A 16,844-nucleotide genomic window follows, 5' to 3' on the forward strand; every position below is an offset into this window, starting at 1 on the left:
GAGCTGAAGAAGCTTCTTGGATGAGAAGTGAAACGTCTTCATGGCGGAAAAAGCAAGAAAGTCCAGTTGCGTCCTCAAAAAGCACCTTCGGGACAACCGTGACTTGGATGACTGAGAATCTCTACAGAGTGTCAGAATGCAGTATTGCTGGCTAGCTCTGCCCACAGCCAGGAGTTCGATCCTGACCAGCTCAAGGTTGACTCAGCCTTCCATCCTTCCGAGGTGGGTAAAATGAGGACCCAGATTGTCGGGGACAAGAGGCTGACTCCGTAAGCCGCTTAAGAGTGGGCTGTAAAGCACTGTGAAGCAGAATATAAGTCTACGTGCTATTGCTAACTCTGCCCACTGCCAGGAGTTTGATCCTGACTCAGCCTTCCATCCTTCCGAGGTGGGTAAAATGAGGACCCAGATTGTTCGGGACAAGAGGCTGACCCTGTAAACTGCTTAGAGAGGGCTATAAAGCACTGCAAAGTGGTATATAAGTCTAAGTGCTATCGCTATTGCAGGCTAACTCTGCCCACTGCCAGCAGTTCGAATCCCACCAGGCTCAAGGTTGACTCAGCCTTCCGTCCTTCCGAGGTGGGTAAAATGAGGACCCAGATTGTCGGGGACAAGAGGCTGACTCCGTAAGCTGCTTAGAGAGGGCTGTAAAGCACTGTGAAGCGGTATATAAATCTAAGTTCCCTTGTTGGGCTATGCAAATCTGAAACTGATTCTTGAGAGTCATCTGGAGGGCAATTGTCCCAGAGATTCTGTCCCGGTTCATCACAAGCGAAGAGATTAATTAGCTTCAGACAAGTTAATAGCCAGAGATTTTGCTAGGATTTGTAGAAGCTCCTGCAACGGTCAAAAGTTAGAAAGCTCTCTGCTAACAAAGCCTGGCTTAAGTAGCAAACACGGGTGGACGCAGCTGAGAACACTCTGTGAACTGCCTGGATTTAGATTTAGTTTGTTCTCCTACAGCAAAGTGGATAAACTAAGTGAAGGCAGGGATAAACTTAAAACAGATAACGGCTTCATTCTCTTGGTTTCTCCTCCTTGTCAAGAGAAATCCAGAAACATGCATTCAGACAGCACATTAAATGCCTGCTTGCTTATGGCTTAGCTTGATCTCTAGATTAATCCTATACATACTGGATGATCTCCTAAAATCTGTCCGTTGAGGGCAGCGATAGTCTGCATTGCTGCTTATTCTTTATGCTTACGAGTCTTTAATTTGTTTGGATTTTCTTCTCCCCCCCAGGTGCAGATATTTGGAAGTTTCAAGACTGGTTTATATTTACCTACTAGGTTAGTACGTTTTATTTATTGCATTTGCATTTCGTCTTTCCTCCGAGTAGCTCTTCAGTACGGGTAGTTCTCACTTGGCAAATCGTTCGCGGCTACGAAAAAGTCACTTTATGACTTGCTCGCACACTTAGATCCTTCACGGATCTGTCAAGCAAAAGAAAGCTGAAGCCAGATCTTCTTACTAGATCTAGAATATTAGACTAGAATAGAGCTGGACCTTGGGGGTCTTCCAGTCCAGCCCCCTCCTCAAGCAGGAGAATCTGTGCTGCTTCAGATAAGTGTCTCTCCAGCCTCTTCTTAAAAACCTCCAGTGATGGAGCAGCCACTACTTCTGGTGGCAAGCTGTTCCACTGGTTTAATTGTCCTCACTGTTAGGAAGTTTCTCCTTAATTCCAGATTGCTTCTCTCTTTGGTTAGTTTCCAACCATTGTAACGTCTTGTGAGATCTTAGACCTAAGTAAGATCTTAACCCAACTGTGATTTCATTTAGAGATTGCTTCCCTTAATCGAGTTTAGTGCACTAAATGAGGACTATATTTGTCCCCACATCTGCCTTCCCCCTTCCCAACTTATTCCTCAGTTTCCCTCGTTCTAACAACATGTGACTGGAACTAACTGGCTCAGTGGCTAAGATGCTGAGCTTGTCAATCAGAAGGTCGACAGTTCGAATCCCTAGCGCCACGTAACAGAGTGAGCTCCCGTGACTTGTCCCAGCTTCTGCCAACCTAGCAGTTCGAAAGCATGTAAAAAATGCCAGTAGAAAAATAGGAACCACCTTTGGTGGGAAGGGAACAGCGTTCGGTGCACCTTCGGTGTTGAGTCATGCCGGCCATATGACCATGGAGACATCTTCGGACAGCGCTGGCTCTTCGGCTTTGAAAGGGAGATGAACACTGCCCCCTAGAGCCGGGAACAACTAGCACATATTTGTGAGGGGAATCTTTACCTTTACCTAACTGGCAATGAGTGTTTGCAGGTTGGGAAAAGCCCTTGGCCCAAGAGGGCTTGAGATCAGTCTGAGATGGGGTGATGTACTAACATTTCCGTAACTCGGAGACGAGGGAGTAGCCTTCATTAAGTGCCAAAGGGTATCGGAAGTAGGTGTCCCTTACCAAGGAAGCCTAGATAAGAGATGGTACGCTGCTCCTTCTGCAGAAATCTATCCATTCTGATTCCAAAATAGAGCCGAGGTGGCGCAGTGGTTAGGGTGCAGTACTGCAGGCCACTTCAGCTGACTGCTAATTGCAGTTCAGCGGTTCAAATCTCACCGGCTCAAAGGTTGACTCAGCCTTCCATCCTTCCGAGGTGGGTAAAATGAGGACCCAGACTGGGGGAGGCGATATGCTGACTCTGTAAACCGCTTAGAGAGGGCTGAAAGCCCTATGAAATGGCATATAAGTCGAACTGCTATTGCTATTGCTAAAATGCATCTGAATGAAAATATTAATCTTCCGCCTTCTTATTCCAGTGATATTGACTTAGTGGTGTTTGGAAAATGGGAGACCTTGCCACTGTGGACCCTGGAAGAAGCACTTCGAAAGCACAACGTGGCCGACAAAGGTTCAGTAAAGGTTTTAGATAAAGCCACTGTAAGTTAATTTGGGGTGTGTGTGTGTGTGTGTATGTGTGTTCTTTTTGTGCCTGTAGCGTGGGGGCCGTTTTGCCCCAAAAGTAACTTGTGAAACGTCTCTATAATATATTACAGTGGAGTCTGTATTTTGTCTAGAATGGTATGGGGTCTCCCGCTTAATCGGGGTTGGACTAGAAGACCTTCAAGGTCCTTTTAAACCATATTATTTTGCTAACCTCAACTTAATAGATCCCTATTCAATATGGTGCCACAGTTCAAATCTTCATCTAACAATGGACCAGCTTTGTTATTTCAGAGTCTGTCCTGACAATAGACATAATTTGCCTCAAGTCACATCTTGTGTGTAATTATATAATTGATGGCTTTTCAACTTTTGTCTCAGTTTGTCATTTGACACAAACCGATGCAAACTATATAAAGAGAGAAGGTGCACTTTAATTTCAAAGGTGCAAATTACATCAATAAACGTGGATTCGGCAGGCCCAATTTCCCTGTGTTAAATTATAATTTTAACTCCCGGCTTTTTTTTTTTTTTAATTAAGTTCTGTGATGTTTTCCCAATTATCTGTTCATGTTTAAAAACAGACATTTTGAGTGTGAAATTGTATCTCCTTCTCTCAGCTTCATATTAATGGCCTCTTCATGCCACAGACAGGGTATTACATTTAAAATTATAATTCAGTACAATTGTATAGAACCGTGATGGCTTTTCTTGTTTTTTTTCTTTTCTTTGAAGAGGTTTCGCTTCTCATCCAGGAAGCTTCTTCAGTTCTGACCTCCATTCCCTACTCTCCTGTCAGAGCCGAAGAAGCTTCTTTGGATGAGAAGCGAAACCTCTTCAAAGAAAAAAAAACAAGACAGTCCAGTTGCTTCCTGGAAAAAAAAATCATCTTTGGGACTTTGAATCTTAAGCTTTGCAAGCAAGGATTTCTGATTGGTTTAATTAATTCTAATTAAGTTTAATTAATTTTAAGACTGATTCTTTACCAGAAAAGCTTTATTTATTTATTTTTAAAGGCAAAAGATGCTGTTTCTCCTCTCTTCTTCAGGTTCCTATCATTAAACTGACAGACTCCTTTACTGAGGTAAAAGTGGATATCAGCTTTAATGTACAGAATGGGGTAAAGGCTGCCTATCTCATCAGAGATTTTATTAAGGTCAGTTGATGATGAAGGTAAACTTCGTTTCTCCTCGCTTATGAAATTGCTTACACTGTACAGGTAGTCCTCAACTCACAATGGATTCATTTAGTGACCGTTCAAAGTTACAGCACCCCCCCAAAATGGTGACTTACGACCGCTTTTCGCCGTTACAACCTTGTGACCACGTGATCCAAATGCAGAGGCTTGGCAACCGCTTCATACTTACGACCGTTGCTGTGCCCCAGGGTCCCGTGATCCCCTTTTGCGACCTCCTGACAAGCAGAAGTCAATGTGGAGGCCCCATTCACTTAACGGCCGGGTTACTGAGGTATCAGCTGCGGCGACTCACTTAACAAGCGTGGCGAGAAAGGTCGCAAAACGGGGCAAAACTGTCTCAACAATTATTTTTTTTAACTTTAGCAACATTGAGAATTTCAGAGAGAGAGAGGAGGGAGGCGGGGAAGAAATAATTCAAAGCACACGCCTCAAGCCATGCTTGTCGTTTTTCATCACATCCACTAGAGAGCATCGGAACACATCAGTTTTAAAATTAGAATTTGGGATTGTTATTCCCACCTCCCCTCCCTTCCTCTTCCCCGAAGATTGTATTTCCATATCAAAACTCAGTTTCAATTTGAAAGGCAAGTAAAGTTTGGCCTTGGGTGCAGCATACCGATTATTTTAAACCCAGATGTGGGTTTTACATAATTTTACCCACCGGTTCGCCGTGCACCGAAATGGTGAGTGCGTGCACCTTCCCTTCTCGCACATGTGGCTTGCAGGCATGCTTAGAAAACGTGGCTCAATAGGACGGCACAGCCGAACTGGTACGAATCGGCTGAATACCACCACTGTTTTAATCCCGGCAGGCTCTTGTGGTTCCTGGAGCTGCAGGTGAAATATCAGAGGAACTTCATGGCCGATGGGCGGTTGATATTTTATGACTCAACCTGTATACAGACGTTGCCCAAAGGGGGGGGGGGGAAACAACCATTGCGATTGAAGTCGACTTGTCTCATCTCATCAATTTAATACAGGAAAATATTGGCTCGAGGGCTCGCTTAAAAAGACTCATCCTCCTCTCTATAACTGGATGCAGTAGGAAAAGGACTTCAAATATTAATTTTGAAATATTAAGGCTGGGTCGACGATCTCAGGATACGGGCATCCCTCTGTTTAATGTTGCACTTTTGCTGCTCTGCTTGAATCTAAAACTAAGTATGAAAAGAGGCCATAGGAAAGATAAAGTTTGAAACTTTTTCTAATGTGTGGTGTGCTTTTGTTCTGACCGAGGCTTCCATGAAGCAAATTCCTTGTCCCGACAAAAAAAAACCCTTTTATTAATTTACTGTGAATTCTGTTCATTCACATCCGGCAAAGTCTTTCAAGGGAGGATTTACAGTCACAGACCTTATCTGGCTTGGAGAGCTGCCGGGCCGAGATCTGCAGAACTTGGCCAGGAGTCTTGGAAAGTCACAAACCAATTATCAAAGTAATTGTCTCCTGCAAACTCCACTCCCCTTTCGCTCCTCTTTTGTTCCCTCTGGGAGGGGTCATTCATCATCCACCTGTGGCCTTACTCCCAAGTCGACCCCTGTTCTTTAGCTCTTCCCTTCATCTGGCAACTTTGTGCATGCGCACACTGGGAACAAGCTCCAGCTGTTCTTCTGCCTCACTGATGTCTGACTCTGAAGGCAGCTGATAACTGTCATAAGTCTCTGGCCCCCTCTCTGCCTCCGACACAGAGCCCTCATCAGAGCCTTCCCCAGACTCCAGGACTGGCCCAGCTTCCTCCCCAACCTCCTCACTGTCTGAATCTGCTGCCAGCTCCATTGGCTGCTGGTGGTCCACAACAGCTTCTCCAAGTACTGCCTATTATTTTGGGCAAAACTCACTTAACAAACGTTTCACTTAGCAACAGAAATCCTAGGCTCGATTTCGGCTGTAAGTCAAGAACTACTTGTACCATCTCATTTATGGGTAGTCTGGATTTACAACAGTTTGGTTAGTGACCATTCTAAGTTGCAACGGCACTGAAAAAAAAGGGCCTTATCACCGTTGCAGCATCCAGTAATGGTCACATTATCAAAATTCAGATGCCTAACATCTGATTCATATGTACGACGGTTGGAGTTGTCCCAGGGTCACGTGATTTCCTTTTGCGATCTTCTGACAAGCAAAGTCAATCGGGGGAAAGCCAGATTCATTTTTAACAACCGTGCGACTAAACAACCACAGTGATTCACTTAACAACTGTGGCAAGGAAGGTTGTAAAATGGGACAAAATTTACTTAAGTGTTTCACTTAGAAAACCAAAATTTTGGGTCGTAAATTGTGGACTGCCTTTACTCTGATAAATATTTTAGTCCCTGTTTCTCGCTTTCCTCTTCAGCTAGCTAGTTTAGCCAGTCCCTAATGAATATAATAATCAAATGTTGTACCTGCAGTCCATGATAACTCTAAAGTACAAAGAGTTAATCAAAAGGACATTAAGTTTATAGTGATTTAGATAATTTTCTGTTCTGACCCCCTCCTCCGTTCAGTAACGAATGCCGAGACAAGCTTAACTGGAATGTACTTTATTAGCAAGAAACCAAAACCTCGGTGGCTGAAAGCCAAGCATAACAAACAGATAAGGACCTTGGCAGCAACTCAGACAAGTCTTGGCAGCAATCCAGCCTGCCAACCTAGTTACAAAAGTTCTCCAACTTTTAGCAATAGCAATAGCAATAGCAGTAGACTTATATACCGCTTCATAGGGCTTTCAGCCCTCTCTAAGCGGTTTACAGAGAGTCAGCATATTGCCCCCAACAATCCGGGTCCTCATTTTACCCACCTCGGAAGGATGGAAGGCTGAGTCAACCCTGAGCCGGTGAGATTTGAACCGCTGAACTGCTGATCTAGCAGTAGCCTGCAGTGCTGCATTTAACCACTGCGCCACCTCGGCTCATTTTAGTGAATGCGTTGACTTCTGCAAGAGGGGCATGGGCACAAGCAGTCCTTTTTATAGTCTGGAGAGGAGCCTAATGACCACCAGCTGAGTGCAATTACCTCCTGTACTTGCGCAACTGTTGCTGACGCCTATTAGCTCTTCGGTGTTGGAGTCTGGTGGCAGCTCCAACAGCTCCTGCTGGGCCACAACAATTTTCTATCATCACAGAGCAAAGCCTGGCAGTCGAATTAACATAGAAACATAAGTCTTACCTAACAAAGGTTCATATTGTGTACTAGTTTAATATTTTATAGAAGCTGTAGTTGCCCTGCTTTAGAATTCCACCCTAAAGCTGGCTGAGGAATTCTGGGAGTTGAAGTCCGTCCACCATAAAAAGAGGGGCGAAGTTAGAAATGCTGCTGTAACTGGACAACGGCAGAAGAAGTAAAAAAAAATTAATTCCCATCTTCTTTTTTCCTTTTGCAGAAATATCCTGTATTGCCATATTTAGTTTTAGTATTGAAACAGTTCTTATTGCAAAGGGACCTCAATGAAGTATTCACAGGTGGAATCGGATCTTATAGTCTTTTTTTAATGGCTGTCAGCTTCCTCCAGGTAAGTTAGAATTCTTTTCCTGGCGGTTTATGAATCTGTGTTCTGATTGTTGCATATCCCTTACTGTTCATTATGGTACAGAATTCAAGTTAGCAATAGCAATAGCAATAGCAGTTCGACTTATATGCCGCTTCATAGGGCTTTCAGCCCTCTCTAAGCGGTTTACAGAGTCAGCATATTGCTTCTCACAGTCTGGGTTCTCATTTTACCCACCTCGGAAGGATGGAAGGCTGAGTCAACCCTGAGCCAGTGAGATTTGAACCACTGAACTGCAGATAACAGTCAGCTGAAGTGACTGCAGTACAGCACTCTAACCACTGCGCGGCTCCTTCTTAAGTTTAACTTCTTGTTAAAAAAAAGACAGATGGAGGAAGGTATATTCGATATGTCCGCTGTCTTGAGTTATTTGTAAAAGCAATAAAGGTGAAACTAATAATATTAGATTAATAATAATAACACACACACACACACACACACACACATATATATATATATATATATTTTGAAGGTGGTTTTTTTTTCTCAACCCTTTTTGCTTCTTTCCACAGCTACATCCCCGGGGGGACGCCTGCACCCCCAATGCCAATTATGGCGTCCTTTTAATAGAATTTTTTGAATTATACGGCCGTCATTTCAACTACCTGAAAACGGGAATCCGAATCAAGGATGGTGGTTCCTATGTAGCCAAGGATGAAGTTCAGAAGAATATGCTAGATGGTTACAGACCGTCAATGTTGTATATTGAAGACCCGCTACAACCAGGTATTGGGGTTTTTGCGTTGAGCAAGGGAAGATTTTTGATATACAGAGTAGAAGCTAATGAAAATAATTTGCTCTTGATTCCATCTTTCCCTGATATTTTCCCCGTGAATTGATTCATTCATGATTGACTAATACAATGGCATTGATTTTTGAGCATACTAGCAATAGCAATAGCCCTTAGACTTATATACCGCTTCATAGTGCTTTTACAGCCCTCTCTAAGCGGTTTACGGAGTCAGCCTCTTGCCCCCAACAATCTGGGTCCTCATTTTACCCACCTCAGAAGGATGGAAGGCTGAGTCAACCTTTGAGCCGGTGAGATTTGAACTGCCAGCAGGCAGCAGAAGTAGCCTGCAGTACCGCACTCTCACCACTGCGCGATAATAAGACTCACTGGAGAAGAGCCTTAATGCTGGGAAAGATTGCAGGCAAAGGAAGAAGGGGACGGCAGAGAATGAGGGGGCTGGATGGAGTCATCGAAGCAGTCGGCGTGAGCTTGAATGGACTCTTGAGCTTGAGAGGATGGTAGAGGACAGGAAGGCCTGGAGGAACGTGGTCCATGGGGCCGCCATGGATCGGACACGGCTTCGCAACTAACACCAATAAGAAGAAGTAACCATACATAGGATGGTTGTAATAAGAAGCCCCCCCCCTTCTTAATATTGCTCTTTTATTTATTTTTTAAAGGCAATGACGTTGGTAGGAGTTCTTACGGCGCCATGCAAGTTAAACAGGCCTTTGATTACGCATACGTGGTTCTGAGCCATGCTGTCTCTCCGATAGCTAAATGTTACCCCAACAACGAAAGCGAAAGGTAAATATTTTGTGTGTGTGTGTGTGTGTCAGTCAGAGCCTCGCTGACCTCATTCTTTTTTTCTGACCCCTGCTTCCAAATCCGGTAATCTTTATTTCTCTCTCCCCCCCTCTCAAAAAATGTTGCAGTATATTAGGAAGAATAATTCGAGTTACGCAAGAAGTTGTGACGTACAGAGAATGGATATCCAAACAGTGGGGAATCCAGAGTAATGCAGATACGTCGTGCAATGGTAAGAGACTTTAAAAGTTCTGGTGGCAGTATTTCAGGGATATAGGGAGTCCTTGAGTTATGACTAATGTAGTGTTGTGCCCCGCCAGCAGAGCTGGCGGCAGACTCAGACAGTGAGGAGGTTGGGGAGGAAGATGGGCCAGTCCTGGAGTCTGGGGAAGGCTCGGATGAGGGCTCCATGTTGGAGGCAGAGATGAGGCCAGGGCTGTCTGGCAGTTATCAGCTGCCTTTGGAGTCGGAGATCAGTGGTGCAGAAGAACAGCTGGAGCCTGTTCCCAGTGTGCGCATGCACAGAGCTGCCAGGAGAAGGGAACAGTTAAGAAACAAGGGCCGACTCGGGAATAAAAGTACAGGTGGACAGTGAATGGCCCCTCCCAGAGAGAATAAAGAGGAGCAGAGTTTGCAGGAGACAGTTAGGTCTTTTCATTAGTATGAAGATTTGTTCGTGACTCTCAGAGACTCCTTGCCAAGTATTCTCTTGTACAGTGTTGTATTTGGAAGATATCGGCCTGGCAGCTCTCCAAGCTTGATAAGGTCTGTGGTTATAAATTCACCCTTCAAAGACTTGTTTGCCGGGACTTTGCTGGATGTGAATGAGAGGAATTCACATTAGCTTAATAAAAAGGGTTTTTTGTCGGGACAAGGAGTCTGCTTCGTGATTTTGTGAAGCCTGGGTGAGAACATGAGACCCATTTCAGTACGATAGGAACGACTTCTAAGTAAACAAACGGCATGCACAAATCAGCGAAAAACAGATGTTTTCAAGATGGTTTTATAGGTTTGATGGGAAGGATATAATTCTTTGTGTGAGGAGGAAAGAAGAATGCAAAGTCCAAAGATAATTCTTCATTAACCAGATGCATAGGTAGGTAGATAGGTAGATAGGTAGATAGGTAGGTGTAGATGATTGATAGATAGATAGATAGATAGATAGATAGATAGATAGATAGATAGATGATAGATAGATAGATAGATAGATAGATAGATAGATAGATAGATAGATAGATAGATAGATAGATAGATAGATAGATAGACAGACGCAGATAGATAGATAGGGAGATAGGGAGAGAGAGAGAGAGATTATAGATATAGATGGATGATAGGTAGTTAGTTAGTTAGTTAGGTAGGTAGGTAGGGAGAGAGAGAGAGAGAGAGAGAGAGAGAGAGATAGATGATAGATAGATAGACAGACAGACAGACACACCTTTTCCACATAGTTGGATAATCATGGAGAAGAGTTGCTGATTTAAACAGCACATGTCAGGACAAATAAACTCTCAGTGCTTGTAAGAGTCTGGCCATTCTTAGCCTCCGTTACAAAACGTCCTCGTTAAACTGACATTGGGAAACATCCTCTTCACTTCGACTGTGTTGCCTGGGTACAAATAATCTTGAAAAATAATCATAGCATTTACAACAATGTTCATTACATCCATATTAATTCTATAATACATCGAGTGAGCAAATTCTTAGCGCCGTTTCTAAAAAAAACATCCGTTCCTGTTGGAAGTACAGGTAATCCTCGCCTTACGACCACCATTGAGCTCCCGAATTTATGTTGCTAAGCGAGAGCATTTGTTAAGTGAGCCGGCGGCCCTCCCAAGCTCTCTTTTTTCTGGCAGAGGCACCACGAGCTGCTCCTTCGCTGGTTCCAGGTCAGCCCCATGGACCAGATATAAGTACCCCGCGGGCTGAATTCGGCCCATGGGCGTTGAGTTTGACACCCCTGTCATAGACTCTCCTTTCCCATTATTAATACCTGTATAATAAAACCTTTATTGTGACATGGTGCTTATCCTCCCCTCTTCCTTTGGCCGTAGGTAACGGAGTGACATTAATAGTGGATAATCAACAGCTGGACAAATACAACAACAACCTTTCCGAAGAGAATCAGTCTCTAGGAAAAGCGAGAAGTAAAACCTCGGAGACCCCCAGCAAACATTCATCCAACTCTTCGTCAGGCCCTTTGTCGTCGTCGTCATCCACACTCTCCAGTTCCAGCGATGTGGTAAGTCTCAAATTGAATTATTACACAGCCACCTCCTAAATGCTTGGAAGTGGATTTCTCCAAACGCCGCCACTTTAAGACTTGCGGACCTCGACTCTCGGCCCTGAGGAATCCTGGGACTTTAAGTCCATACGTCTTAAAAAGGTTGCCAGAGGATGAGGATGTCTGTGGAGATTCTCAGTCATCCGGTTGTCCCAAAGGTGCTTTTTCAAGAGGCAACTGGATTTTCTTGTTTTTTCTTTGAAGGCGTTTCCAAGAAACTTCTTCAGCTCCGACTGGATGGTGGGGAATGGAAGGATTTACACACCTCACAGACAGCTGGTCATTTGCATCCTTTTCCGTTGAGCCCCCCCCTCCCCCCCAGAGGTTTATCAGGTGTCCTCTGGGTCACCTGAGCGGTGCAAATGGTTCCTGTAGTCTGGATTTCCAGAAAAAATGCAGACCTCAGGAACCATTTAGAGAGCCGTTGAGGCCACTTGGGAGGTTTATCTTTGTCCTCAGGATCACCTGAATAGCGCAAATGGTTCCTGTAGTCTGGATTTCCAGAAAAAATGCAGACCTCAGGAACCATTTAGAGAGCCGTTGAGGCCACTTGGGAGGTTTATCTCTGTCCTCAGGATCACCTGAATAGCGCAAATGGTTCCTGTAGTCTGGATTTCCAGAAAAAATGCAGACCTCAGGAACCATTTAGAGAGCCGTTGAGGCCACTTGGGAGGTTGATCTCTGTCCTCAGGATCACCTGAATAACGCAAATGGTTCCTGTAGTCTGGATTTCCAGAAAAAATGCAGACCTCAGAAACCATTTGCGCTATTCAGGTGATCCTGAGGACAGAGATAAACTTCCCAAGTGGCCTCAACGGCTCTCTAAAAGGATGCAAATGGGGTGACTGATGACCGGGCAGGGGTGGCTTTTACCGGTTTGGCGAACCACTTCAAATCATCCACTTCAAATCAGAGCCTTTAGGAGGCTTATGGAGTGCTGGGGGCTGGGGAGGGGAGGCAAAAACGAGAAAAAAGAAAACAGCCCGTTTTTTGCTCATTTCTGCCCTCCTCAGTCCCCCAGGAGCACCCCATAAGCCTCCTAAAGGCTCTTCACGGCCGTTTTGGTGAAGGGGGTGGAGTTTCGGGAGGCAAAACATGCTGTATTCAGTGCATAAGACGCACCCAGGTTTTCAGCCTCTCTTTTTTTGAGGGGGAAAAAAAAGGTGCGTCTTACACTCCGAAAAATTCCGAAGGTTCTGAAATGGTTCCCGTGTGTCAAAGATGGCGTCCTCCTTCTGCTCCTTCCCCCCCCCCACAGGAGTCGGATGGCACCCCATGCAAAACCTCAAAGCAGCTGGGCTCCTGCCAGACTTCGGCTAACAGATTGGTACCTCAGGAGATCTCCCTTGGGTCCTCTCAGCTGAGCGGCAAAACGCCAAGTAGCCAAACGGTGAACGCCTCCAATGTGACAAATAAGTCCCAGGTCGGTATGGCCTTAGTTTCGGTTCCCCTCAAAAGAGTATCTGAAGGCTACCCAGTGTTGTGATTCCCTCCCTACACCTGGAAATAGGTTAAGAACTCTAGAAACATTAGAGCATTGTTTCTCAATCTTGGCAACTTGAAGATGTCTGGACTTCAACTCCCAGAATTCCCCAGCCAGCGAATGCTGGCTGGGGAATTCTGAGAGTTGAAGTCCAGACATCTTCAAGTTGCCAAGGTTGAGAAACACTGCATTAGAGTATTAGGCTTCAACGCAGCTTGGAAAAACTTAAGTCCGCGGCCTAGGAGTATTGGCGATTCCCTTCCCTATCAGTAGAATTGAGCATTGGCCATTTCATTCTTTTAACATGTGACGCAGTTGGATGAACACCGTTAAAGTCATTTTATTGGGTTGTTTTTAAATCCCGCCTTTATTACTTCATAAGCATCTCAAGGCGGTGAACACACCTAATATTCCTCCCTCCTCTTCTTTTACCCACAACAACTCTGTGAGATAAGAGTCATTTTGCAGAGGGAAAAGGGCAGCATATGAATTTAATACAGTAAGTAAGTCATTTGGGCTGAAAGAGAGCGATTGCCTTAAAGTCACCCAGCCGGCTTTCAGGCCTAAAATGGGACTAGAACTCACCATCTCCTGGTGATTGGTCCAAAGTCACCCAGCCGGCTTTCATGCCTAAAATGGGACTAGAAGTCCCAGTTTCTCGGTGATTGGCCCAAAGTCACCAACTGGCTTTCATGCCTAAGGCAAGACTATCTCCTGGTGATTGGTCAAAGTCATCCAGCCAGTTTTGAAGCCTACAATGGGACTAGAACTCCCAGTCTCCTAGTGATTGGTCCAAAATCACCCAGCCAGCTTTCATGCCTAAGGCAAGCCTAGAACTTACCATCCCCTGGTGATTGGTCAAAGTCATCCAGCCAGCTTTGAAGCCTACGATGGGACTAGAACTCCCAGGCTCCTAGCGATTGGTCCAAAATCACCCAGCCAGCTTTCATGCCTAAGGCAAGCCTAGAACTTACCATCTCCTGGTGATTGGCCCAAAGTCACCAACTGGCTTTCATGCCTAAGGCAAGACTAGAACTTACCATCCCCTGGTGATTCGTCCAAAATCACCCAGCCAGCTTTCATGCCTAAGGCAAGATAGCAATAGCAGTTAGACTTATATACCGCTTCATAGGGCTTTCAGCCCTCTCTAAGCGGTTTACAGAGTCAGCATATTGCCCCCAACAACAATCCGGGTCCTCATTTTACCCACCTCGGAAGGATGGAAGGCTGAGTCAACCCTGAGCCGGTGAGATTTGAACAGCCGAACTGCAGCTGAAGTAGCCTGCATTGCTGCATTTAACCACTGCGCCACCTCGGCTCTTCAGAGTAGAACTTGCCATCTCCTGGTGATGGGCCCAATGTCACCCAGCCGGCTTTCATGCCTAAGGACTAGAACTCCCCGTCTCTCCCAGTTTCTAGCTTGTACCTTCACCACTCAGACCCAGATCCTCTGTTAACGCCATTTGCTTTTGTGATGTAGCGGAAGAAGTCTCGCTGGTCTTCATCCTTTCTTTTTCTCTTTCTCTCCTTTTTCCTACCCCGCAGCACGGATCCATGAGGCTCTTCCGCACTTCTTCCAACAAAAGCATCCAAGGTCCAGGGAATTCCGGCCACAGTACCTTGGTGACGAACAAACAGTACCAGGGCACTAAGCCACAACCGTTTTACCACGGGAAGAAAAGGAAACACAAGAGGGACGTTGCACTCTCGGAGTTATGTAGATAGTTTTCCTATCTTGACGGTTGGACTTGTTTCCCCCCCCCCACTCCCCCTGTGTGCAATGCTCTCTCTCATGCTACGAGAATTTAACTTGGACAAAACAATTTCCAAGATCCCTCCTGGAATCTGAAGACTGTTGGGAACGTTGATTAGCAACGCATTTTTAGTTTTCGTTTTGTTTTTTCCAGCTCGCCACGAAAAAAAAAAAACCCGATCATGAAGACTGAATAACTGCAAACAAACAAACAAACAAACAGAAAAAAACAAATAAAAATAAATAAAAAAACAAAAATAAAAATGGGTGGGAGGGGAGGAGAAGGAAGAGGACAATGCTGCTTTCTCCAGTAAAGTCATATGCTACAACAGGGTTGTTTAGATATATAAAAAAGCTTGAATGTAAAATAAATATATCCCGTCAGCTTCCAAGGCTGACCTTTAGGGGTAGATTACAGTGTATTTAAAGGTTTGGTAATTAACTGAAATAAAACAAAAAGGATTTAAACAAAAAATAAAAAAGCAAAAAAAGCAACAAAAAAAAAAAAACCCGGAGAGGGGAGATGTAATTTGAGGGCAACCCAAACTTTCAAAAAAAAAGAAGAGAGTGAATCCTCGCATGATAATTTAAAAAAAAAAAAATTATTTTTGCAAAACACCCCGGCATTTTATTCTGTATGTATAGATGGACCATAGGGCAAAATTTGACAATTTGTAATAGTGGATTTGTTAATACTTTTTACGTAACGTTTACCCATTTTAAATCGTAGGGGGAAAAAAATGTTCTTTTCCTTTCCACTCTCCTCTCCACCCTTCCCCCCCCTCCCCCGCCCCGGACGATTCATTTCATTGAAAAAGAAACCCGGACGAAAGTACTACCGGAAAGCTGAATTGTCGTCTGAACAACGGACAAACGTCGCCAACGATAACACTTCAGCGATATGTGATGCTTTTTTCTCCCCCCCGTTTCAGCATTGAAATCATTTAATAGCACATTGACCTGAGTGCACAACTTTATTCTCCGAAGGAAAAAAAGAAGAAGAACATCCATGCCAGGGCAAATGCTTGTTTTATAAAATATACAAATAATCTTCCATTGTCAACTCTGATCTTGTATTCCACTCTGGGGAAGGAAAAAAAAAAACAGATTTAAATTTATTTATTATTTTTTTTTTGGTAAAATGCCGTCATCACTCAGGCGATGGGATATTTCCAGGTTAGCTTTCATGGGGAATCATGGTTTGTTTGCTTTCAAAATAGGAAACCCAGTTTAACTTTATTAAAGGAAGGGATATGCGTCACTGCGTTAAGGGGAGGTGGGGGGGAAACCTGTTGATGACGTCTGTGTTTTAAGTCTTCCTTGTAAATCTGTCTGGTGTGTTTCCAAATGCATTGGGCTGCAATTTTCATTGCATGTGCTGGCTTGAGAGAGGAAATGAGAGTTGTGAATCAACCTTAAAAAAAAAAAAAAAAAAACACCAGATTGGGGAAAATGGGTGGTGTAATTCCAATTCTGTTTTTTTTTTTTTTGCATGCTTTTATCCTGGATTTATTTTAAAAAAAGATTGTAAGAAAAAAATTCCCTTTTCTTGCAGCTTTATGGGTCTCCCTAAAAAAAAAAAAAGCAAGGAGAATCGTTAATGCAAAATGGTTGAGTTGTTGTTTTCTCTTTTAAGAAAAAAAGAAAAAAACCTGAACGTTACCTCATTCCCTTTTTTCAGAGACTTTTTAAGATCCACCCTTACGAGAGAATTAAAAACAGTCTTCAATAATGGGACGGCATCGTCTGATGCTGTCTTAAAAGAGGCACCAAGCCACGTGTTAATTCTTCCTGAAATTCTCCCGCTTCCTAAAATGGGTTTCCTAGCTCAGGCAGGGCCGTGGATTTTAAGACGGAAAGTGAAATTCGGGTTGTGAATGCAGAATGTGAAAGGGGTTGAATTGCAGTCATTTGCTTTATCTGAAGAAGAAGAAGAAGAAGAGGGAGGAAGGAAAAAAAAACAGACAAGGAGCACTTTAATGAATAGAATGTAAAAGTGACGTTTACTGTAACTTTTTATTTTTCTTTATAAAGAGGAAAGTGTGTAATTCCGAATGTAAGATTATTGGGTGTATGCGGTCTGGAGAATGAAAACAACCCCCCCCCCTTTTTAAAAAGAAATACTGACTTCCAGATGTTTTCTATTATAAATTGCAAACCAACCTGAACTTGACACTTGAT

The 16,844-nt window shown here is 44.0% G+C and overlaps 1 protein-coding gene across 1 annotated transcript in view; it reads left to right on the plus strand.

The window, feature by feature from the left end:
* TENT4B (terminal nucleotidyltransferase 4B) overlaps positions 1 to 16,844 on the plus strand; it is a 40,492-nt gene extending 23,648 nt beyond the window's left edge. Inside the window, exons 3-12 of the mRNA XM_032230532.1 lie at positions 1,244 to 1,290; positions 2,759 to 2,879; positions 3,931 to 4,038; positions 7,442 to 7,570; positions 8,119 to 8,332; positions 9,020 to 9,146; positions 9,275 to 9,378; positions 11,198 to 11,385; positions 12,686 to 12,850; positions 14,456 to 16,844. Coding sequence (XP_032086423.1) covers positions 1,244 to 1,290; positions 2,759 to 2,879; positions 3,931 to 4,038; positions 7,442 to 7,570; positions 8,119 to 8,332; positions 9,020 to 9,146; positions 9,275 to 9,378; positions 11,198 to 11,385; positions 12,686 to 12,850; positions 14,456 to 14,635 — 1,383 coding nt within the window. The 3' untranslated portion in view covers positions 14,636 to 16,844. The remainder of the gene's footprint in view (positions 1 to 1,243; positions 1,291 to 2,758; positions 2,880 to 3,930; positions 4,039 to 7,441; positions 7,571 to 8,118; positions 8,333 to 9,019; positions 9,147 to 9,274; positions 9,379 to 11,197; positions 11,386 to 12,685; positions 12,851 to 14,455) is intronic.

The sequence above is a fragment of the Thamnophis elegans genome, chromosome 14, assembly GCF_009769535.1.
Source record: "Thamnophis elegans isolate rThaEle1 chromosome 14, rThaEle1.pri, whole genome shotgun sequence".
NCBI classification, from domain to species: domain Eukaryota; kingdom Metazoa; phylum Chordata; class Lepidosauria; order Squamata; family Colubridae; genus Thamnophis; species Thamnophis elegans.